Source organism: Nothobranchius furzeri, chromosome 17, assembly GCF_043380555.1.
Source record: "Nothobranchius furzeri strain GRZ-AD chromosome 17, NfurGRZ-RIMD1, whole genome shotgun sequence".
In the NCBI taxonomy this organism is placed as follows: Eukaryota; Metazoa; Chordata; class Actinopteri; order Cyprinodontiformes; family Nothobranchiidae; genus Nothobranchius; species Nothobranchius furzeri.
Window position 1 is genome coordinate 43,787,827 of NC_091757.1, and position 26,153 is coordinate 43,813,979.

At 41.3% G+C, this 26,153-nt stretch overlaps 1 protein-coding gene across 1 annotated transcript in view; it reads left to right on the forward strand.

The window, feature by feature from the left end:
- The window catches only part of edil3a (EGF-like repeats and discoidin I-like domains 3a), a 204,518-nt gene that overhangs the window by 140,148 nt on the left and 38,217 nt on the right, over positions 1-26,153 (forward strand). The window contains exons 6-8 of the mRNA XM_015972490.3: positions 14,260-14,415; positions 15,513-15,657; positions 15,767-15,951. Coding sequence (XP_015827976.1) covers positions 14,260-14,415; positions 15,513-15,657; positions 15,767-15,951 — 486 coding nt within the window. The remainder of the gene's footprint in view (positions 1-14,259; positions 14,416-15,512; positions 15,658-15,766; positions 15,952-26,153) is intronic.

The window sequence follows — 26,153 nt, forward strand, 5'->3', positions numbered from 1 at the left end:
CTTCAGAAACCTATAGGTGACAGCGCAGAGGGTTCATCTGTTATATAAAGAGTCAATGGTCTGTCTTTAGTTTGTACCAAAGAAAAACACATTAGTCAAATGGGTGTGAGTGTGTAGACCTTTTTAACGTTTTACTCTTTAAGGATATTTGTGCTTAATTTACTTTAAAACAATCTCCTTATCAAGAGCTTAAAAATTTTATTTAAACATAAAATTCAGATTTTTATGTTTCTTAGAATAAAAGAATAGGCAAAAAAAGGAACTCAGATATTGTTCATCACATGAAGGAAAACATATCGTTCTAAAGATGTGCAGCACAGTGCCACAGGTGTTATGGGTAGTTTGAAGGACAATATAATTATTATAATGACGTGACATCAGTGTGTAATCATCAAATAGTGTGTTTTTCTGCTTCTAGTACCCTTGACTCAGCCTGGTCTGTGTGTCTGTGTGTGGGTGAAGTCGTGTGTCTTTAGTTTGATTGTATGGAAATAAATTTTGATGTTTGCAGTAAATTGAAGCTGAGCTACTCAGAGGTCAGTTCTCCTTTTACCAGAAGCCTGCTGATGAGAGAATAAATGTTTAGTCTGTTAACAGCAGGGTGAAGGAAATCTGGAGTGCTCTTAATAGGAGCTAGGAAATAAAAAATGAAGCTCTGCGTTGTTCAGCAGATGGCTGTTGTGACTTAAGTGAGCCAGCAGTTTTACAACAGAAAAAAATATATATATTATTTAAAGCTTGGTCTGCATATGGCTGTAAATAAAATTCCCTGTTTTTTAATTGTTTTGTTGATAAAGCTGTTGTTAATTTTAAAAATGCCATAAATTGTGCAAAGAAAAACAGCTCTCAGATAAAAAGTGATGGTTTATCTTTTGGCTCTGTTCTTCATATCGTAGTGAAAACATGACTCAAAGCAGAGTTTTCCTAACAAAACCTGTTGTTTTTGTTTTTGCTGGAGTTTTCCTGCCCACTTCAAATTTCACACATTAGAGTCTCTTCTGCTGCTAAATCATTTCTATTCATGCAATCTTTTGATATGAGTGTTTATGACTTTAACTATCAGTTCAGATGAAATCAGGTGGGGTGCAGGATTGTGTTCCCTGCAGCTATGACTCTGTGAAATGCAGCCAAATGCATAATCACTTACAGGATGTTGCAAATGGCTACATGCTGAGCATTTTCTGACTGTGGCAAAAACAAGATGAATCACACTGTGCAAATAGGATGTATTTTTTGACTTTGAAAACCTAATTTTTTATTCATAATTTATTTTATTTAGATGCTTATTTTATTCAAGGGGATACACGGAGATACTTAAAATAAGGTTAAAAGTTCCATTTAAACTGCAGTACTTTCTTGTCCTTGTGTTTGTACAAAACATTTTAGTGTTTTATTTTTTTTTTGTTTGTTTGTTTGTTTTTAAGATTACACAGCTGTGCCATGCATATTTTTGCAGTTTGATCAAAATATCAGAGACAATGTATAGTTTGTACAATTAATCTCTGGAAATAGCCGCCAAAAGGTTGTTGAAAATGAATGAAATGATGCCCAGTTGTTAAAAATATTGGCAGCTTCGTAACATATAGAGCTCCGGACGTCACGTGACTCTCAGAGAGTAGACGCCATGTTGGCAGGCAACAAAGGTAAACAAAATCAACGGGATTGGCTTGGATTTTACTCCGTCGGAGTTTACTTCACACTTTAAAACTGAAGAAATCGTTTTATATAGTCAGAAATTAAATAGTCTAAACATCTCCGACCCATACCGTGCCCCTGGGATACTTTTTAAAAACGCCAGTAGCTGTTGGAGTGGACCTGGCCAGGGAGCACCTTGGGATTTCCCCAGAGGAGCTGTCCCAAGTGGCTGGACAGAGGGAAGTCTGGGCCTCTCGACTTAGGCTACTGCCCCCGCGACCCAACACCGGATAAGCGGATGAAAATGGATGGATGGATGGATGGATGGATGGATGGATGGACAAATAACAGATTTACATGTAAGTAGTTTAAATAGAGTGCTGTGCTGTTTGAATGTATAAAATGAACGCCAAGAGAAATCACTAGTCTGATTTTTTTTCCGTGAATAAAATAAATGTCAGGCAGGAGCGTCTCAGGATCTGTCTGAGAGCTGTCTCGGTGAGAGATAATTGCAATCCAAAGTGCTTTTAATGTGTGATCTGACAAGTGATCAACCATTGCTTAAAATGAAATACAGCTTAGCCGGTTAATTGCTGGGTTCATAAAACACGTAAACGGCAGCACGCAGAAATCACGAGGCAACATTTTACGTGACGTTTACTTGTTGCTATGAGTAATAAGACAGAAAAAGCCACGCCAAAATAAGTTTAGGAAGCCCACTAAGAATCGTAATAAACACATTTAAAATAAATACCATATACAGTTGAGGAAACGTTGGTTTAAGTACCTGATATGAAGTGGTCGCTGCATAAGCAAAAACCTTTACTCTTGGGGTCCCACAGCCTCATTTTAGCCCGGTCACTAGCGCGTTTTACTGCAATGATCCACCGTTTGCAGCGTTCCGGATCTTGGGGAATCCTGTAGATGGCTCATCCCTTATGTCGTCCGCATCTGTTCTGGCATCCTGGGGCACAACAGGAATCTACCATATTTCCTGTTTGAGTTTTCTGACAAAAACAAATAGCCCAGCTGGGGGCTTCTGCCTGCCAAGATGGCGCCGTTTTCATTTGAACTGTTGCATGCCGGGAGAAGTGACATCAACTCCCGGAGCTCTATGCACATAAAAATCAGGTCTAAAATACATGGGAGCGGATCTAAGTCTCTAGATGACGCCATATTAGATGCCATGTTTTCTTCTACGGGAGCCCATGAGGACAAAATTAATTTACTGATTTGTAACAAATGGTTACAAAACTTTCTCCATTCTTAAATGTTGATTTATACATTTACCTCTTCACTTGTTGCCAGTGATGAAAGGCAGTCTGATGTGCTTGTTATGTTGCTAAAGTTTGCACTCCCCAGGGCTTTTTGACCCTAATGGGTAAGGCCTTTGGTAAGGTCTTACTCCAGCACAAATATAATGCTTGCTTGCAATGATTTAGGTTTATGTTTATTTATGTTTATGTTTATTTATTTGGCAGATGCTTTTATCCAAAGTGACTTACAATTTATAACCTATAGGGCATGTTGTGATCTGTGGGGGAAACCGGAGTACCCGGAGGAAACCCACGCATGCATGGGGAGAACACGCAACTCCACTCAAGGGCCGCAGCCGAGTTTCGAACCTGCAACCTTCGTGCTGCTAGGCAACAGTGCTAACCACTGTGCCACCATGCCGCCCAATGATTTAGGCATCTACTGCCCCCTATCATCAGGAAAAATACACACTGTCACTTTAACTTCTGTTAGATTTGAATTTGATTGAGTTAAATTACTTTGTCAGTTTGTGGTTTAAACTCATCCAGAAAAATCTTTATAAACAAATGAGCAGTGGTTTTACAAATGTATTTAAGACAATTAATTATTCCTGCATAGTAAATTAGCTGTAACTTATTAGTGACTCACATAAAAAGTTTTATTTTCTACAGTAGATAAGAAATTTCCTTTAGCCATTTGAAAAAATTATTTTTTTAAAGAGCAAGTAATGCCTAAATTAACTTTTTTTATGATAACCTGTATAGATGAGTGTCTAACGGTGCTGTACACATGTGTAATCATTAGTGTAGCAGTTTAGTGCAACTTATTTTAAATTTAATATTTCAGCCCAAAACCATAAATCTATCTCCATCTTCAGGTTAAAAACTCTGCTCCACATTTACATGGAACCAGCTGTGGTTGATGGCTAAGCTGAAAAACATGAAGTTATCAGCAAAGTACTACGTGGCTGCACCACACTGGTCTCCAGGTGAGGCAGCCGCACCTCCACCTGGCTCAGCCACTCACCTGCCGATTTGACACATTAGCACTCGGAGCCGTTCGCCTCCTTGAAAAAATGCCCTCTTTTCATCTAATGATCAATTTTAACAGGAAATCCTCTAGAATGCTGCAGAATCTGTTTGCTTTAATCCTGTGCGGTAAGTCTTGTGTGAGTGTGTGCTCGCGTGTGCACGTGAGTGCACACACACTCATTAACAACTCGTTTTTAGATTGAGAAACTCCGACAGCACACGCGGGGGAGTTGAGGGGGTTGCGGTCTACCACTGCCTCAGTGCCGCTCTCTCGGTCTGCCAGGAGATGCCTCTTTCAGAAGCGTTTTCCTAACAGGAAGTGTAGATGAAATACGTCTCCACCCAGGCATTGACCCTCACTTTAAAGAGCAGGTTTGCTGAGAAACAATTTTTTTAACTTATTGTTTTTGAAAATGATCAGCCACTCTGAGTTTAACATGCAGGCTGAAACGTCAAAATCGTCTTCTACACCTATTTCTTGCATTAGCTTCTGATAGAAAATGAACAAACAAAAAAACAAACACTCAGTTGAGAAAAGCCTGACAAATCTATGTCACACTGTTATTTAATAATCATGGACTCAACCATCTTGACTCGCAACGAGGAACACTGTTGTTGCATTCAGGTAACAGCAGAGAATGTCTCCGCTAACCGTTAGCATTAGCAACTCCACAATACGGGAAAAGTCCTTCACGGGAAACATCCAAGTTGCCAAGTAAATAGAGCCTGTGATAAAGTTGTGTTGCTTTTAGCCAGTTGGAGGCGAGATGTCCAAATATCAGGAAATAAGACTCCAAATCCTGCCTTCGGAAGCTACTTTCTCTTCCAGCTGACATTTTGTCCTCAAACAGGAGCATCTGATCTTTTTATTTAGCTTTTTTTTAGGCTTTCATTCCTACTAGAGACAACTACAAATATATAAGAAAAGTTTACCTTTAAACAGCCATATTGCGCTTTTAGTGTTTTAGTAATTAAAATATGTTAAACTGGTAAACATGTATTTGACTGGGCTGCAGAAAAAAACACATGCAAGGTCTCTGGCTGGAATAACTAACTTGGTTAGCACAACACTTTTTAAAGCACATTTTAGATTTGATTGGTTCATAATAATTCGACATTTAAAGAATTTTTTTTTTAAGAGTTTAGTCAAAAAGAGTTGTAATTATGTCCAGATTTGCTCTGCAATTATACTCACATTGCTTTCTATTCTGTTGGCAATCTGCAAAAATGTCAAACATCCCAGTGTTCATTTTTTTGAATTATTCAAAATTCCTGCATCACAAACATGATGAAGACTCACATGAGGAAGAACACTTGCAAATATTTTCAGACTTTTTAAAACTCCCTCAAAAATATTACAATGAGAGTTGGAAAACAAGAAGTCTATTCAGTGAATCATAGTCTTGCATCATATCAAAAACAGCTGACACACATATCACACATCACTTAAGCACTTAATTTGTTGTGCTGTTAACTGTATTTTTCTGGGTCATTTTTACCTTTTTGTGCATTTCAGTACCATGTTTTAATTGGCTGCTTTTTGCAAAACAACAAAGATACCCATTAGCCTGCAGACAAACGTCCACTTAAACAAGGAAATTCATCTCAATTAGCAGTGAAGTGACAGAGGTGCATTTCTGAGTGGTTATTAAACATGTGAGGAATCACCAACAATTAGCCCAGCAGTGGCCTTTTAGTGACAAGGCTTTTAATTAGTGCAATAAGTACTTCTGTGCCTCCATGGAGAAAAGTGTGAAGAGCAAAGAAAGGCTGTGATTGTGAAAGAAAGGGTCACCGGAGCTTTGAGGAAAGCTAGAAGAGGTTTTTGTGTTCAATTGAAGTGATATGCTGGTTTTAGTATGTACAAAAAAGATAGTGTTACTTAGTTCATGCATATAGAGAAATAAGTGATATACATATTTTCATTTTGTTTTAGTTAATTTTGAATGCTATATTATTTTAATCAATCATTAAATGTCCTGTGTCTTTAAGAAATAGATTCTAGGATGGCTACATTATTAAAAAAAAAGACTATTTTATTGGCAGGTGCCAAATCTGCAACATGTGGTTAAGCTGAATCAAATGTGCTTGTATGTAGATATAAATGTCAGTATTTGTTGGTCTGTGCTAGGTATGGTGACCAGTTTGACATCATGTTTAACCCTAAAAAGAGTGTTGTCATGACAACTAAAGAGGGCCTGAACCTGAGCTTCACATCGTTTTGTTTAACAGACCAAGTCTTGGATGTTGTAAGAAAAGTCAAAAATGTGGGGCACATTCTAATACGTGATCTAATAGTGATGATGAGGATATAAAGAAGCAATGCTGGAAGCTGGTCCATTGACACATAACTTTGGTATGTGCTCAGACGATGTTAAAGTGGCCCTTTTTCATTCCATTGGTACTCCCTGCTAGATACCTGCCTAAGCTCCCACCATGGACTTCTGCAAGTCAGATGTTTGCCATGAGTAATGTCCCTATCTATCACTACTGAGGAACTACATGTAAAAAGCCATGTGATGTTTGAGCTTGTCAGCTAACATTGCAGTCGGAGCCCTGTCGGCTTTAACACACAGTGACCCAAGGTATTCCTCTGGCTTTTGTGAACATTGAAATCATTGCCTGTACGGTTTGTGAGGGTGTAGCAGGGTAAATATGTTTTAACAAATCTTTTATTTGTTGTACACATTTTATATACTTATTTGTGTTCTTTACTTATTCCATTTTTAATTTTATCTTTGGTGTCTTATGGTGTGGACATGTTTTTGTCTGGAAAAACTTTGATTGATTGATTGGTTGATCGATCGATCAAGGAAAATTGTCTTCGTCTTCGTCCGCTTATCCGGGTCCGGGTCGCGGGGGCAGCATCCCAACTAGGGAGCTCCAGGCCGTCCTCTCCCCGGCCTTGTCCACCAGCTCCTCCGGCAGGACCCCAAGGCGTTCCCGGACCAGATTGGAGATGTAACCTCTCCAACGTGTCTTGGGTCGACCCGGGGGCCTTCTGCCGGCAGGACATGCCCGAAACACCTCCCCGGGGAGGCGTCCAGGAGGCATCCTGGCCAGATGCCCAAACCACCTCAACTGGCTCCTTTCGATCCGGAGGAGCAGCGGTTCTACTCCGAGTCCCTCCCGAATGTCCGAGCTCCTCACCCTATCTCTAAGGCTGAGCCCGGCCATCCTACGGAGGAAACTCATTTCGGCCGCTTGTATCCGCGATCTCGTTCTTTCGGTCATTACCCAAAGCTCATGACCATAGGTGAGGATTGGGACGTAGATCGACCGGTAAATCGAGAGCCTGGCTTTCTGGCTCAGCTCCCTCTTCCCCACGACAGATCGGCTCAGCGTCCGCATCACTGCAGACGCCGAACCAATCCGCCTGTCGATCTCCCGATCCCTCCTACCCTCACTCGTGAACAAGACCCCGAGATACTTAAACTCCTCCACTTGGGGCAGGACCTCATCCCTGGCCCGGAGGTGGCAAGCCACCCTTTTCCGGTCGAGAACCATGGTCTCAGATTTTGAGGTGCTGATCCTCATCCCAGCCGCTTCACATTCGGCCGCGAACCTACCCAGCAAGAGCTGAAGGTCAGAGTTGGATGAAGCTAGGAGGACCACATCATCCGCAAAAAGCAGAGACGAGATTCTCCTGCCACCAAACTCGACACACTCCACACCACGGCTGCGTCTAGAAATTCTGTCCATAAAAGTGATGAACAGAACCGGTGACAAAGGGCAGCCCTGGCGGAGTCCAACCCTCACTGGGAACAGGTCCGACTTACTACCGGCTATGCGGACCAAACTCACGCTCCTCTGGTAAAGGGACTGAATGGCCCTTAACAGAAAGCCACCCACCCCATACTCCTGGAGCGTCCCCCACAGGGTGCCCCTGGGGACACGGTCATAAGCCTTCTCCAAATCCACAAAGCACATGTGGATTGGTTGGGCAAACTCCCATGCCCCCTCCATCACCCTTGCAAGGGTATAGAGCTGGTCCACAGTTCCACGGCCAGGACGAAAACCACATTGCTCCTCCTCTATCTGAGATTCAACTATCGATCGGACCCTCTTCTCCAGTACCTTGGAGTAGACCTTTCCAGGGAGGCTGAGGAGTGTGATCCCCCTATAGTTGGAACACACCCTCAGGTCACCCTTCTTAAAGATGGGGACCACCACCCCGGTCTGCCACTCCCTAGGAACTGCCCCCGATGACCACGCAATGTTGTAGAGACGTGTCAACCATGACAGCCCTACAACATCCATAGCCTTGAGATACCCAGGACGAACCTCATCCGCCCCCGGGGCTCCGCCGCTGTGTAGTTGTTTGACTACCTCAGCAACTTCTGCCCCCGAGATCGGACAGTCCATCCCCAGGCCTCCCAGCTCTGGTTCCTCCTCGGAATGCGCACTGGTGGGATTGAGGAGCTCCTCAAAGTATTCCTTCCACCGTCCGACTATAGCCTCAGTTGACGTCAGCAGCTCCCCATCCCCACTGTAAACAGTGTGAGCGAGTTGCTGCCTTCCTCTCCTGAGGCGCCGGACAGTTTGCCAGAACCTCTTTGGAGCCGATCGATAGTCTTTCTCCATGGCCTCACCAAACTCCTCCCACGCCCGAGATTTTGCCTCGGCAACTGCCACTGCTGCACCCCGCTTGGCTGCAGACAGGTAGGAAAATTGTCAACGAATAAAAAAATCATGTATCCATAACATCCAAATACATTGCGACGGTTTTGTCTGACAAAGATTGTGACGATTTAGTTGTCTAGGAAACAAAGACAAGGGAAACCTCTGCGACTGTTGAGTGTTATCAGTGTCTGTGAAAACATGTCGGTCATTACCAACATGTTTCAATATTGCAACTGCATTATGGTTCCTTTTTAACATAGCAGAAGAGTTATTTTTACCTTGTTTTTGCTGACGTTTCGACTATCGCTGTAGCCTTCCTCAAAGCTTTGCCGCTGTTGATGACATCACTTCCTTCTTTGTTTATCAGCAAGCCTAGAATGAAAACCCATAGCCACTGCCTCCCTCCAAACTGTAAAATACAATTATGGAAATGTTAAATGGACAACATACTAGAAATCATATCAAAATGACCAATGGAGACACTAACATAAATCCTGAACAACATATATGACGCAGAAAACAATGAACATATGAGGAAGAAATAGAAAGCAGCATAATGTACATAGACATGAAAATAAACAGACAAAAAGGTGGGACCCTGAATATAAACTCATGCAGGAAACCAACACACAGAGACCAATGTTTATTATGGACATCAGAACATCCTACCATACGTAAAATGTCAGTGATCAGAACAGTATACCATCGAGCGAACATAATAACAGAAGAGCGAAACCGTAAACAAGAGGACCAACATATATACAACACTTTAAAAACCTCCAGATACCCGACATGGGCAATAAACAAAGGAAAACAACAAACAACAACAGAAAGAAAAGAACAACCAAAGCAGAGCCAGAAATCCAGAAAACAAGAACCAAAACCAGTAATACCTCTTTCCTACAACACAGGCATAACACAAAAAACTATAGCAACAATGAAAAAACACAGCATAAACCCACCAACAAAACCATACATGACGTTTAGAAAAAGACTAGTATACCCAAAGGACAATTCATCAGCAGGATATAGGTGTGGAGTCATTTACGAAATCCCATGCAAACTACAATAATACATACATAGGAGAAACCGGCAACTCAACATATGAACAATAGAACATAGAAAAGAGCGTGAGAAAGAAACAAGTCAGAAACACAAGAGCCGCGAAGCAAGAAGCAGAAAGTACAACAAAGAAATCTGCCGTAAAAGACCACTGCACAAGGGAAAACCATATAATGGACTGGGACTGAACAAGGATCATAACACAGAACAACGAAAATGCAAAAGATGGATTAAGGAAGCCATAGAAATAAGGAGACGTGGACATAAAAACATGTACAGAGACGCAGGAGTCTACACATTGGATCACACATGGGACTGTGTCATTGGCTTGGACAGCTGGGGCAGCAGAGGGCGACAATATTATATGCTGCCCACTGATATACGCAGAAGGAAGTGACACTGCCAACAGCAGCAAGCTCTGAGGAAGACTACAGTGGTAGTCAAAATGTCAGCAGAAACAAGGTAAAATAACACTTTTGCTGTGTTAAAAAAATAACCGTAATGCAGTTGGATGAAACACACAGAATGAACGTACAAAATATGTTTCAATATTGTCTGACAAAAAACTTGAAGTTGTCGTACATATTGATCGGTGTGCGTCTTCAGTTAACTTGCCAAAAATTTTATTAACTTCCTGAAAACTACAGACTGTAGATGCATTGACGTCTTTTCTAATTATTTCAACAGATTATTGTCACAATAAATATAAGTATAATATGTAATGGTCAGAGGTCGCTTCCGTGATTTTTATCTTGAGAGGCACTATATAAAAGATTCTTCTTTAAAACCCACTTTTAAATAGATCCAAATCTGCTGCCCACAAGGACATTGTCCTACGTGATTTAAAAAATGTCCTGCATGAGACATGTATACCAGTTTGGTAGGTTTGGCTCAAAGGTTTTCTCCAAAAATGCTGTTATAGCAGTGGGGGACATGGGAGTGTCTCACGCAGGAGAAAACTGGGTCAAACATTAAAGAGAACAAGCTGAAGAAACTGTGCCACAAAACTCTACAAAAGTGTCTTAAGGGCAACGTTAAACTCAGCACTTTATGCCCTAACCCTAAACACCAAGTTCTTCTTAGAAGAGAAACATTTCACAGCCAAGGGGATAACAGAATGGATCTGCCCCTTGAACTGGCTAAAAACATCAGCTTTTTTAAGGCTTGAGCAGTCTAAGGCCCTGTCCACACGTAGCCGGGGATCTGCCAAAACGTAGATATTTTTCTACGTTTTGGCCTGTCATCCACACGAAAACGGAGTTTTTTCACCCGAAAACGGATCTTTTTAAAAACTCCGGCCAAAGTGAAGATCTGTGTTTTCTCCGTTTTGGGTGTCTGCGTGTGGACAGACAGAACCGGAGTTTTAAGGTCCGCAACGTCACTTTCCGCGACAAAAAAATGCTGACATCACGTGTGCGACCTGTGTTTACACTAGCCGACAGCATGGATGCCCTCAGAGCTGCGCTCGCTTTATCAGTTGTCCAAGCGCTTTTTGCTTGTTTGTTTTTGCAAGCGGAATTACTGCTCCTTGCGGAAGACCACAGACGAAGGACGAGGTTGAGAACGGGGGAAGTACTGCCGCCTACAGGTCTGGCATGTCCTTAACAACGTATTTATCCGGGTACGTGTGGACATAGTTTTTTTTTTTAAACATGGTGGTGTGGATGCAAGTTTTTGGAGGGGCAGATATTCGTTTAAAAAAAAAAACGGCTACGTGTGGACTAGGCCTAATTGTAAATAGTTTGCAGCTGCTGCTTCAGCTGGTCCTGTGCAGCAGCATGCCTCTCTTCATGCTCAAAGGAAGCTGTAACAGAGTGGCAGCTTGCAGGCGCTATCCAAGGTGTGAAGGGAGAGGAAACCTACGGGGCCGTAATGGTTAGATGATCACTTTGACAGCTTTCTGAAGACAATAATGCATAAATCCTGGAGGGGGTGGGGTGGGTGGGTGTTGCTCCAGATTGCAGATTCAAGGGCAAACTCTTCCATCTGTCTGTTGTTTTTTTAGTTTTGCACAAATGTCACAATTACAAGGCATTTCCTCTTGTTTGTAATACAACTGCTTCAAGCTTCTGATGCACAGATCAATAAGAATGCTTGGAAGAAGAAATCTCTGGGAGAAGGGTGTGGCTGCAGACCCGGGAACTACAGATGCACGAAAAAAAATGACTGTCAAATTCTCAACAGACTGCCTGCAGTTTATTTTCAGGAAGTTTATGTCATTTTGGCAAGCTAAGAGAATATAGTCGGTCAATATCACTGACAATTATTATTTTTTGTCGGACAACATTGAAACATGTCAGTAATGTTCGAGGTGTTTTTGAATACACTGTTCTAGAGATTTTTGTTTATTCTGTAAATATTTTTCATCCTTAACTTTGCTCATCTGATTACAGATAAAATGTTCACAGTACTTAATTACTGATACTGTTTTCTGATTCAGACTGAGATTCAGATATATATTTAGTATTCCCCAAGGTCAACTTTTATTCTCCACTGCTTCTGACCATCTTCATTAGCTTTTATCATTATTAATTTCACAGTAAAAATGATATTACAGGTTTTGGAGCATGTGGGTTTTTCCTAAAGCACTTATTAATAAGTAGCGAACTCATCCTCTACTTTAAATTTGTGGAAATCTTCCAAGATTGAGAAGTTTATGTCCTATAATTGATTTGTTAAGTTTTATATACGACAACAAAAGTTCTCAGAGTTGTTTAAATAAGACTTTTCCCAAGTACTTTTTTTTTTTCTTTTTTTTTCTCTGGAGCCATCTGCCTGTGTGGAAAGCATGTGAGTGACCAACAACACACCACTCCTTAGTCACCTCTGCGTTACGATGAGCTGTCAAACACTCTTCAGCTGTTACACACTCACCGAATTCACTACTCATGTTTGTTAAGTGAGTATGGATGAAATGTAGGTAACATTTACTGCTGTTTAAATGTGAGACGTGAGGTGTATTAAACCTGCAGAAAGCCTGTTAGACTTGGTACAGACAGATAATGAAACACACAGTTTTGAATCTTTTTTGAATAATGAGAGGAGGCTAAAGAACTGGAAAACCTTCTAAAGAGTTGATAAAACATGTCAACCCTGCACGAAAATGCAACATTTTAATATTTTATATGATGTACTGTATACGTAAAACATCAAATTCAGCCATAAGGAATACTTTGATGTAAACAGAAAAGCTCGACTGTTTCATTTTTTAACAGTTTTAAGCTACGATGAATGATTCTAAAAGAGATTTTGATTCTTTTTTCTCTTTCAGTTCACCATGCAGTATGTTTTACACTCATTATGCTGTCTGAGCTGTCAGAGACTGTTCCAAAGTACTTATCCATCAGTTTTTCTCAGCTTGATTGTGTAAGAAGTGTGATGTTTGAGGTGTTTCTTTTTAAAGATGGGCCACTGTCGCTCTGATTACTGCTATTATATCTATTTTTATACCTCTTAATTACTGTCACAAATGTGTTTCATTTCGTTTTAAGAGTGTTACTTCTCCTCAAGCCTTTGTGATGTTCCATAATCAGGTTTTTCTAGTAACTTTTAATGATTTTTCTTTTCATGATGAACCATAAAGTTCTAACTTAAGGGAAACATATTATGGGTCCCTAAATTGTAAAGAAGCATAATCTGATGTCTGCACAGGGCATCATCCTGCTGAGTAAGGTCATTCTTCATTTCCTGTTTTCTTTGCTTCTTTCTTTCTGTCTCAACTCACAAAATCTCTTCGCATCGGCACTATATATCGACAGTTTGCAAATTGTGGATTTACTGGATGAGGAGTGTGAGGATTGATTTAATGTTCCGTTTGATCCCAGACTGTGAATAAGATGGATGACCCTGACAGAGAAGATACAGTGAGGTGAATCGATTCCGGTGACAAGCGTGCTCTCACTGCTCGTGATCACAGATGCACATTTGATTTGTACAGAAGTGCAGGAACTTTGCTCAAGGACTGTGGCAAATTAAGTGGTGATGATCTGTGGCCCTGTAACATAACCACAAAATACTCCCAATGGAGTATGTTTTTTTTTTTCGCAGACTTGTGAACTCTCATAGAATGGCACTCACCTTGATCTTGGTTCCACCTGACACAAGTATTGAAAACTACTTTGCACTGTTTAAAAATAAATAAATAAATAAATAAATATATCTATATATATATGTGTGTGTGCGCGTGTGTGTGTGTGCGTGTGTGTGTGTGTGTGTGCGTGCGTGCGTGCGTGCGTGTGTGTGTGTGTGTGTGTGTTTGTGTGTGTGTAATAATGTATGTATATGTATACGTATGTATATGTGTGTGTGTGTGTGTGTGTGTGTGTGTGTGTGTATATATATATATATATATATATATGTATATATGTATGTAGCAGTATATGGATGTTCTGAGGTGCTGTTTTTCTAACTTCCTTTATAGGTGTAGTTGTGCTTCATCGCTAATTTTTCATTCACTTAATTTTCATTTCATTTTATTTTTTTGCCCACAAGAGAAAAGTTCCTTCACAGCTGAGTGAAGCTGCAGTACTTTTTATCCACCTCTAGTTGGGTTGCAGCAGTAGAGAACTCTTTTATCTTGTGAAAATATTCATTTTTGGGACCAAGACAAATTAAAAAATTTAATGTTTCCTGTTTTTTTTGGGCTTTGCAGATCAATCTTCTTCGGAGAATGAGAGTCACAGGCCTAATTACCCAGGGTGCAAAGCGTATTGGCAGCCCGGAGTATGTCAAGTCATACAAAGTGGCGTACAGCGATGATGGGAAGACCTGGAGAACATACAAAGTCAAGGGCAAAGATGAGGACAAGGTAAGGCGTGCATGTGGGCACACACTGCACTACTTTCAATCATCAGCTCATACTCTGTAGCACATAGACAAGACATAGACAACAACACGTGCAGACTCATGCACGCTAAGTGACTGCAGTCTGTGCTTGTTCAAGGGCAACGTAGAGGACGTGATGAGATGGCTTTTTAATTGGCCGCCACACACCGGGCTTGTCCTGCTGGCCTTTACCCCTCTCCACTTTTATGACTTTTAGATCAAGTTTTTATACTATTATGGGATGAACCACCGCCAAACCGGACACACCACATTCTGTCATTCTGACAGCAACCCATTGCTGACCTGTTTGACCGAGCTACAGAACACTCATATCTCTAAACGTTCCATTTGTAAATTTAAAACATCACAGTGATGAATCTGTCCTGTGTCGCGATTCTTAAACTTTGCATTTATGATTGTCTGTAATTGTTTATCCATATTATTAAGTCAACAATTAACAAGTACAATATTACTTTTAGAAGAAGAAAATATCATTTCTATAGCGCCTCTCAAGATAAAAATCATGAGGCACAAAAGCAAAAAATGTAAAAATATAAAAATAATTTAGAAAATGATTACAAATATATTTAAAATGAGCAAAAAATAGGCAATTGTGAATAAAAATGTAGAGAAAGAGAGAGAGTGAATAGGAAAGAGGGAAATCGGTGAATCCTGAGGAAGGTGGGAAAGGTAGGGAGAGCAGAACAAGGAGAGGGTGATGAAGGTCACACAAAAGCCAGCCTGGACAAATGAGTTTTCAGCTGCTTTTTAAAGGAGACCTCTGAGTCCACTGATCTCAGGCTCATGGGGAGAGAGTTCCAGATTCTGGGGCCACAGCATCAAATGATCTGTCACCTGTCATCTGTCTTTTTTACATTAGCTGTCTCAAATGATACAGAAAATTGTACTTTATTCATGTTTCCCCAGTAATTCTTTCTCATTGACCTTGAATGACATCTGTTTGCTGACTGTGGAGCAGACAGTAAAAACAGAGGCACATGATCTGTCATATTTTAGCAAAGCAATTAATTTCACCATTCTCCCCACCCCAATCTAACCTCATTTATTTCCATTCAACAGATTTTTAAAGGAAATGTTGATAACAACGCTCCATCAGCCAACTCTTTCACACCCCCTATCGAAGCCCAGTATGTGCGCATTTATCCTCAAGTCTGCAGGAGGCATTGCACTTTACGGACGGAGCTTCTTGGCTGTGAGCTGTCAGGTATGAACATTTTTCTTCTTACAATCATATTTCTAATGATTAGTGTTTTCAGGGGATTTAATTTGGTCATAAGAAAGTTTGCACAAATCAGTCTTCTTGTTGTTGAAAGGCTGTTCTGAACCACTGGGAATGAAGTCAGGACACATTCAGGACTACCAGGTCACGGCCTCCAGCATCTTCAGGACACTCAACATGGACATGTTCACTTGGGAGCCGGGGAAAGCCCGTTTGGACAAACAAGGCAAGGTTAATGCTTGGACAGCTGGACACAGCGACCAGTCACAGTGGCTACAGGTAAAATACCATCAGCTGTCTCGTTGTATGTTATGGAAATTTCATTTATTTGTAGAATAATGAAAAGAATGTTTCATTTGATCAGATACCTGACTTCCATTCTGCATAAGGATTACTCTTACCTTTCCTCTTGGACAAAAAATTATTGTTGCCTGTAGCATAAAGTGTGTGTGTGTGTGTGTGTGTGTGTGTGTGTGTGTGTGTGTGTGTGTGTGTGTGTGTGTGTGTGTGTGTGTGTGTGTGTGTGTGTCTGTGTGTGTGTGTGTGTGTGTGCGTGCGTGTGTGTGTGTGTGCGTGCGTGCGTGCGTGCGTGCGTGTGTGTGTGTGTGTGCATACACGTGCATGTCACAGCTTGTCATTCTCTGCAAACACGAAAACGGCTATGACAATTGAAAGGTCCGACCCCCTGTCTCCAGGCTCCCCACAAGAGTCACAGAATCTGATGGGTGCAATAATATAACACGGCTTGTGACACATGCAACAATTACACACAGCTCTGCTGACTGAACTGGCTAGCAGGTTAGGCCAGAATGTCCTGAACCAACTCTGAATCAAACCTACTGCCACTCACTTTGCATCCACACACCCCAAACCTCCAGTTTAGAATGCCAGCTAATATGGCATTTGGTGTATTTATGGTGAAAAAAAGTTTGTAGCTTTCTTGGTTCATTCTTAACTTCAAAATCACAACAGCTCAGGGCAACCGACAATCTGGGGAAACCTGTAGCAAATTCCAGAAGCAACCCAAACGCCATCCTTTCTACAGTAGCACTGTGACAACTGTTTTGCCAGCTGTTGAGAATGAGCTGCATTCCCAGACATTAACTCCATCACCAAAATATTCCCCAACAATAAGAGAACCAGACTCTACACAGCACATGTGAAACACCTCCTTAAATGAAATTTAGCTTTGTTTCATGCTCGGCCTTTCCCACCTGAGATCGTGCGCTTCGTGCACTTGGAGGCTTACATGCAGTGGAGTGAGAGATGATCAGAGAAGCAGTTTGATGGCTGGTTTACGATCCAGTCATTAAAAGCAGGATGTGCACAATCATTGGATGAGGTTCAACAGTTGCAGTTGTTGAGTAGTTTTTGGGAAAAATATTACATTTATTGCTTGCCATCTGTTTTACCATGTGGCAAACATTCTTCTAGTGAAAAATGTCATTGCACAATTTAGTTATGCTTAAAGCTGCAAATGAAATCCTAGTTTTGTTCCTGATTTGTCAAAAATGAGTTGTCTTAAAATATTGCCAGTTTCAGAAAAAAAAATTTTCCCCTCGGTTTCTGTTTAGAAAATGAAAAAGTGATGTAGTTTAAAAGATGTATCATTTCATATATACATAAATAATTTAACTTTTAGAACTAACACAGAAAAAGTTGGAGATCAGTGATTCCTTTGATTTGTTGGGTGTTTTCATGCATATCTACTCATATCCATGACACAGTTACCACTCTGTGGTCATAATGATTTGTCCAGGCATTATAGGATTTGCTGGGTCCTGATGCAGGCATTTCGTTGTAGTTATTATGCTCACAGAGCTGTTTTCTTTTTCCAGAGGTTGATAGCATGGAAGGATGCGTGCTAGTGGCAGAAGGTACTTAGGAAGGCTCCCTCCGTGACACGGAGCTCGGCTGAGTTAAATTGATTGCGCTGGGTAAAGGAAAACTTGTGGTCTCATATTACATGCTGTGCTGGCAGGAAAGAGGAGATGCTATACAGATGCAGTGAGAAAATCAATGGCTTTCATTTCCAAGGACCATGTCTTTCCACACAGTCGTATATGATATCCGTCTGTTAAAGAAGTAAACATCACAGTGTGCAGTGCCACGTTTATTTTCAGATAGCAGCTTGGATTGGGTAGTCAGGGTGTTTAACCATCATCCTACATGCATTACTTACGTATCTCCTTACTGCTGGTTGCCATGGCAAATAATTGATCCCCTGCGCCGGTCATGAATGTCTTAATGCGTCGCAGACTAATGGAATTAATCAGCCTAAATGATGAAATAAGTATTCCTATTAATCAAGACAGATGCTCCGCTGTGGAGTGGAGGCATGAGGGTTTTTTCTTCATTTTTAAAGCATGAAATAATTAAATACAGATTCCTTGAAGCATAAAATTGGGCAAAATCTTCTGTAAAAATAATAAAAAAGAAAATAATGCTTTCAATTCTCCATCGGATGTTTCTGCCAAGATGCCTTTCTCTTCCCAGTCCAGCTACTTTTGGTATGTTTACATCTGTAGACTACAAAGACTCAAGAACCGAATTGTTCCATCACAGTGCATTGTGGGTCAAATATTAAAAAAAGCATTAAGACTTGGACCTATTGGCTGCTACCCAAGCTGAAGATTTCTCCTTCCTTGCTATAGAGATAAGATTACACTGTGGGAGTCTTCCACAGAATCGTCCACGACGTTCTCAAAAGTCAGACTAAAGCTGCCACGATGAGCTGCCAAATGTTCCAGCTGGCAGAAGTTGATTGTTTAATTATGCAACTTAACGTAGCAAAGAGAAACTGCTGGAGAAACGGCAAATAGGTTGAAATGTTACGGTATTTCTGTTAATTCCATGTCTCCTCTGCACATTTTCTAACTAGTGTTGTTCTGGACGATGGTGAGTTTTGTTGTGGATGGTGATAAACCTGCTGCAGACAAACAAATCCAGAATGGAGCTTATGCATCCTCTCCTCATATTTCTTTATTAAGCTGCCAACCTTTTATAAGAGGCAGACACAAAGTTTTAATTTTACTGTAGTTTAATAAAGCTTTTGTTTCTCTGCACTGACATCATCTGAAATCTCAAAATGAAACCTGGAACACATTCAGTCTTACAACTAACTTCTCAAGTTCAGAGCTGTCCCACTCTGAACTTGAGACAGTTCTCCACACCTTCATCTCCTCATGCTTAGTCTACTGCAACTCTCTTTTCACGTGTCTGAGCAGAACCTCCCTGAACCGTCTACAGGTGGTTCAGAATGCCTGTGCTCGGCTTCTGACAAAGTCCTCCAAACACGCCCACATCACCCCGCTTCTCCTCCAGCTTCACTGGCTGCCAGTCAACTTCAGGGTTCATTTCAAGATCCTGGTTCTGGTCTGTAGGGCCTTGCATGGACAAGCACCATCTTACGTACAGCGTGCGCGCCTCGTGCACGAGCCTACTATTGAAGCTGCCGTTACGCTTTTGGCCGGAGGGGGCAATCGCGAGCATAAAAACTCAAAAGTCCATACAGTCCCTTTAATTAAGGGACTAAGTATCATTAATAAATAGAGTCCTATTGTAAAGTGTTAGCAAAAAAGTCTCCTACACCTATCTCCTGCATTAGCTTCTGATAGAAAATAGAAGGTGAAACTCTAAGATCTGAAAATCCTGACAGATCTACATCACGCTGTCACTTAACATTCAAGGACTCGTCCAATTTGACTCGCGACAGGTAAGATTGTTGTGGGTTTAGCATCCAGGAAAAAGCAAAGAATATTTCAACTAGTAGAAGCTAACTGTTAGCATTAGCAACCTCACCACACAGCATAACTCCTCCAGGCTTGTGTTGTTTGTGGAGATAAAACACCAATACAAAGCAGAGTCAGTGGTAGAGTTGTGTTGCTGTTATCCATTCTGAGGCGAGATGTCCAAATGTCAGGAAATAAGTCTCCAAATCCTGCTCTCTGACTTCTGTGGCTCTCTCCTACTTCATGAAACCGTTGCACTGGAGCTTTGTTTCCCCAGAGTACGACTTACAAGGCATTCATTCCTAGAGACCATTGCAAATGTATTGATTAAACAAGTGATCCACACCTTTAAGAAAGACTCAAACTCAACTATTTCTATTATCTGAGTGTTTTTTAAAAAGGCAGAGGAAGAACAAGATGTTTAAAGCTCGCACCACACTGTGCATTTGTCTTAGGCAAAACTCTTGTTGTGAACATAAATGTGATTTGGTCTGTGGCTGTCCAGTGTGACCAACCCAGCAATAGCTTATTCAGTCCCCAAGTCTTCAAGCTTTATCAGAAAACGTATGACTCCTGTCTGCAATTGACCAATGAAAATACACCCAGGAAAGTGTGCAAGAGTAGCAAGATTAGCAACAGTGGAGACTACACACACTCCCTTCTAATAAAAGTTGTGTTAACGCTGCAGTGGCAAATCTATAAAACAAGCCAACTTTTAAAAACAAAAACAGTCACAAAACCCTCACCCCTCTTATCGGCTATCACCTGTAGGCCATGTCCTCCTGATATGGCAAAGCTAAAAAGATATAGATATGTACCGGAAAAGAGAGGAAGGAAGACTAGTTAAAACAGAAGGTTTTCTTTGGAAGTGATGAGGACAGATAGGGTCAGGAATGAGTCCATCAAAGGGACAGCTCATGTTAGATGTTTTGGAGGTAAAGTCAGAGAGGTCAAACTGAGATGGTTTGGTTGAGTCCAGAGGAGAGACAATGATGACATAAGTTGATAAGGATGCTGACGTTGGAGCCACCAGGTGGGAGGCTGAGAGGAGGACCAAGAAGGATATTTATGGATGTGGTGAAAGGACATGAAGTTAGTTGGTGTGAGGATAGAGGATGCAGAAGATGGGACTAAATGGAGACAGATGATTCGCTGTGGTGACTCCTGAAGGGGAAAGACGAAGAAGAAAAGGTCGCTGTATGGCACCATTATGTCAAACTTTGTTTTATATTGGGGGAAAATTGTAATAACTGTGAAAAACTACCTTCTACCATTTTAGAAGTTTGACTCCAATATGTGAAAAAGTGTTTTTGTACTTTAGTAAAGTTTCCTACAAAGATAAGAGAGAATGCAACCAAAAATTAGATCATGGTCCTCAATGATTGTGTCCTTTTGCAGCATTTTAATAGAAATGCTAAAATTCTCCTTTTTTTTCAACATAAATATTAATATTACCCAGAATCGTGTCATTTTTGGTTAGAGCTACAACGAACCTCATGAGGTGCTTTAGAGAAATACAGAAAAGAGCAGATTTTTCTCTTGTCTCTGTAAAATAAAGCTGCATGCGTGCAGCACTGGAGCACTCTCACTCTATAGTTATGTTTGCCTGTGAAAAATACATGCCCCTAAGAATATGAATGTTATTAATGAACATTTATGAAATTATGCACAACACAGTCGACTATTTTGTATGCACGTGTTTATGTAAACATGGCCATGTGTAGACAGTATTAGTGCAAAACTTATCACATTATTTGCAGCTTGCAAAATGTATTAGCAGCTTACAAAGTTACAAAACAACCCTCAATCATAATTCCTCACTGGTGGTCCATTTGTTATCGCCCATTTCCGAGGTTTCCACACCCAATTATCTCCTTAAAATGATGAATATGTGCTTTGGGTTTAGCATTCAGATAATCACCTCTGTCTGACGCCAAATGATTGTTAATTTTTTATTAACGATATGCCTCAGTGCTGCTCCTCGTGTTCTATTCATTTATATGCTGATGACACAGTCTTATATTGCACAAAACCCAGCATATCTGAAATTCAGAAGCGTCTTCAGCTCAACTTTAATGGTGTTCAAAACTGGCTAGCTTCCAATAAGCTGCTTTTAAATAAATCAAAATCCCATTCAATGCTGTTTAAGAGACATACCTCCTCCGCTTCTACTGGTAATCTAAATCTTCATTTTTTAGATCTGTCTCCAGTGAATTGTACCGACTCAAATACCTTGTTGTCTGGCTAGATTCATATCTCTCATTCAAGACTCATATTCAAACTGTCATAAATAAAATTAACTTTAGTCTGAAAACTTTGTATAGGTCTATTAGGTGCTTTGACTGTACAATTCAAAAACATATTGTCACTCAGCTTTTATTCCCACTGTTGGATTTCGCTGACATAGTTTATCAGAATTCTACAGCTTCCTGTCTCCACTCTATTGATATTATTTATAATAGCTTGTGTCGTTTTATTTACGTTGTCCATTTCTTACTCATCACGGTCATATGTACAATTGTTTGTCCTGGCTCTTTGCTGAGTCTAGGAGGAAATTTCATTGGTTGTTGTTTTTATTTAAAAGTATCTATTTGAATTTTCCTTCTTACCTAACCACTTTGTCAATACCATTCTGGTCTCACTATGACATTTGTAGAACTCTGTATACCTCCTTTTGTGTTCCCCGGTGTAGAACTGAGTCAGGGAAGCTGGCTTTTTCTGTTAAAGCTCCATCTGACTGGAATAATTTACCTGCTGTTAGGAGATCTACCACTTCTTTTAGGCAGTTTAAAACTTTGATTCATGATTATGTATTACCCATCTGTAGCTATTTTTGAATTATTATGTATCATCACTTAGTCTTACTATACTTTTTATACTAAATTCTCTCTGAGCTGGGTATTAGTTGTCTCTCTACTATTTAGTTGTGACGTTTGTGATCATGTTTTATGTAAATGTACTTTAGTACATTTGTTCATACAATTTATTCTATTTGATTAGCCAACTTCTTTGTTTTATTATTATTTTTTAATGTTTTTATTTCTGTATTATTATAATAATTATTTTATTTTTATTTTTTATGTATTTATTTTTATTTGTATTTTTTTATTGTGGTAGTGTTAATTTGTCATTTTGTTTTGAATTCAGTTCATCGCCCTGTTATCTTGTCTTTGTATTTGCATCTTTGTTTCCAGGAGGACCCACTTGTAAACGACATGCTTCATCTCAAGTGGTTTTATCCTCCTTAAAATATGAGTTAATAAATAAATAAATAAATAAACAAATAAATAAATAAATAAATGAGCTTGGAGGAAATCTTTGAAAGGACTACAGTGGACCCACGTTTTAAAAATATTTTTAAGCTTTTTTATTTCTTTTTTTTTGTTCCTGAATGATTTAATTCATATCCTATTTAAACAATCACAACTAAATCTAAAATAAATTAGAGATTTTCTCTGATACTGTTGACATTTTTTAGTTTGCATGACTGGAAAAGTATTTTTATTTGGAAAATTCAAACTGTAAACTCAATGTTTGTAACATTTGCAGCGTACACATAATTAAAGTGTTCTGATTGCAGGTGTTTGCTCAGGCAGATGGTTTTTGGCAAAAAAAACAAAAAGGAAAAAATGACATTACAGCAGATACAGTAATGCATGCACATGGGGATAAAACTGTTTCGCTGCAGGAGCACACAGGACCAAGAAGAAAGCACAGTGGGAGGCTATAAACAGACAGGGAAACTAAGTGAAGGGGCACAAGTTATGAGACCTGTCACAGCCACAGCTGCGATTTCACCGAAGCACTCGGCGGGCTCCTGCTCCTGTTATTACCCATCAAACACTTCTCTATTTGCATACATTCTTTTCATTTCCAGATTCTTAGTTTGTTATCATATGTGACACAATGCAGAATTCATCGGATGTTGTTTTCTCCAGTGCCATACGCTGTGGAGTTTGTAACTGCACTGTTCACTTGTTAATTATCACCTATAATAATCGTGAGTCAGATTGTGTCGTGAGTCAGATTGCATCACATGGACATACAAATGAGTATGTATGTATATACTGTATGTATGTGTGTGTGTGTGTGTATATATATATATATATATATATATATATATATATATATATATATATATATATACATACACACATACACACACACATATATACATGTATAATCACGTCGTCACAAGATCATCAAATGAAACCACTGCCGAAGTGCCAGTTTTGGTGGCAGAAGTTAGCAATTCTCAGAACACATTTTAGCTCTGTGACAGAATTGGGTTGGAGCCATTTGTTCCTGGCTGTAGGCTAAATGTGTCTGCAGTGAATGGTCTCTAGAGATGATGAGTCCCAACGAGGCAATTGCTAAGCCACTGAACACAGTTTTTGGCTAAAAACGAAAAGACTTCCCCTCACAAAATGTCTTTAGGTTTCACTAAGTTTCCAGGAAAATTAGGCTTTCTTCTTGGATTTGATCTTGATGAAAAATGGGCAACAAACAAGAGAAAAAAAAATACATATAGAGAATTTGGTTTTCATCACCCTTACCCCTACCACTTATCTTGCATCTGTGTACATTCTTAGAGGTAGCTTAGAGGTACTTTGATGTTGTGTCCCAGTTTTTTTTAAAGTGGTCTTGGTAGAATATGCCATGTTCAAATTCCACAATGCATCTAAATTAAAGAAATCAATGAATATTGATGATGCTGCAGTTTTTTCAAGTGTAGTCTCATTTTGTAGTAGAATAATTGAATGACTGACCTTATATCATCAATTGATCCCTCACAATAAGGGGTACGAGTAATACTATAAAGTAGTGTTACACTAAAATTTATGATATTGATAAAGTTTTCCAAGAAGGTGGTCCCTCCAGCCTTGCCTGAACAGTAGAAATCCACCCAAAACCCAACAGATTGTTCATGCCGTTGTTAATGTTGGCCTTAATGACCTTTTGCTAGCATTAATATTAGATTTTGTTATCCAGAAATATTTATGTTAAATGGCCTGTATTTGTAAAGCACCTTCTTAGGGTTCTACAACCTCTCAAGATGCTTCACAACACAGTCAGTCATCCATCTATGCAGACACACATTCACACCCTGGTGATGATTAGCTACAATGTAGCCACAGCTGCCCTGGGGCACATTGATGGAAGGGAGACCGCCAAACACTGGCACCATCTGTCCCTCCAACCACCACGCTTAAATTTGACCACCAACAGCAGGAAAAGCGGGTTAAATGTCTTGCCCAAGGACACAACAGCAGCATTTGATCAATCCTACAACCTTCCAATTACTGGACAACCCGCTCTACCTCCTGAGCTACTGCTGCCCTGACGTTTTCCCAATTGTCAACCAGAACATTTTACTTGGGATAGCGGTCCAAACAAGAACCTGAACACAAATATGCAACTAAAAGACCAAAACAGTTGAAGCTGGATTGAGAACAGCCTGTGATAAAGGTACCACCCCCCCTCCCACAAGGGCGGATTCCAGACGTTCACAGGAAACCAGAGCAGGGCGGGAGGAGGGGGACCAGGAAGGAGGGCCAGAAGAGTCTGAGAGACTGCCAATGGGGAACCAGGGACCGGAGATGGAGAGGCAGGAGCCAGCTGCAACGGACAAGGAGACTCTTGTGGGGCGGCGGTGACGAGGCAGTGGCCAGAGGGCTCTGGGGGGCTGGCAGCGACGAGGCAGTGGCCAGAGATCCCTTGGAGGCCGGCGGCGATGGGCGAGGACAGGGCTTTCGGTGACTGGAGACACTGACTTGACCGGAGGCGCCGGACCTGGCGCTGACTTAACTGGAGACGAAGACTCTGGAGGCTGGAGGATGAGGGGACGTGGAGGCTGGAGGATGAGGGGACGTAGACTCTGGATGATGAGGGGATGTAGACTCTGGATGTTGAGGGGACGTAGACTCTGGATGTTGAGGAGACGTAGACTCTGGAGGATGATGAGGAGGGGACGAAGACTCTGGAGGATGATGAGGAGGGGACAAAGACTCTGCAGGCGTAGACCGGGACTCTGTAGGCATAGACAAAGGCACAAGATGTGGTGCTGATGGGGCTGGAGGTGGAGCCTCTTGCGCAGGCTGGACTGGAGCCTCTTGGGCAGGCTGGACCAGAGCCTCTTGGACAGGCTGGACCGGGACCTCTTGGACAGGCTGGAGCGGGACCACCGCTAGACGAGGATGTGGTGCAACCTTGGGGACCACCACTGGAAACGGATGTGGTGCGACCTCGGGGACCACCGCTGTAACTGGAGGAGGTGCAACCTCTGGGACCACCACTGGGACTGGATGCGGAGCAACCTCTGGGACCCCCGCTGGACGAGGATGTGATGCGACCTCTGGGACTACCACTGGGCGAGGATGTAGTGCGACCCCTGGAACCACCGCTGGGCCTGGATGCGGTGCGACCTCTGGGACCACCACTGGACGTGGATGTGGGCGACCCCTGGGACCACCGCTGGACCTGGACAGGCGGAGGTGGGACCCCCGCTGAACATGGATGCGGTGCAGCCCCTGGGACTACCGCTGGACGTGGATGCGGTGCGACCCCGGGAACCACCGCTGGACCTGGACAGGCAGAGCCTCTTGGAAAGGCGAAGGTGGAATCCCCGCTGGACATGGATGCGGTGCGGCCTCTGGGACCACCGCTGGACTTGGATGTGGTGTGACTTTTGGGACCACCACTGGACATGGATGCGGTGTGACCCCTGGGACCACCCCTGGACGTGGATGC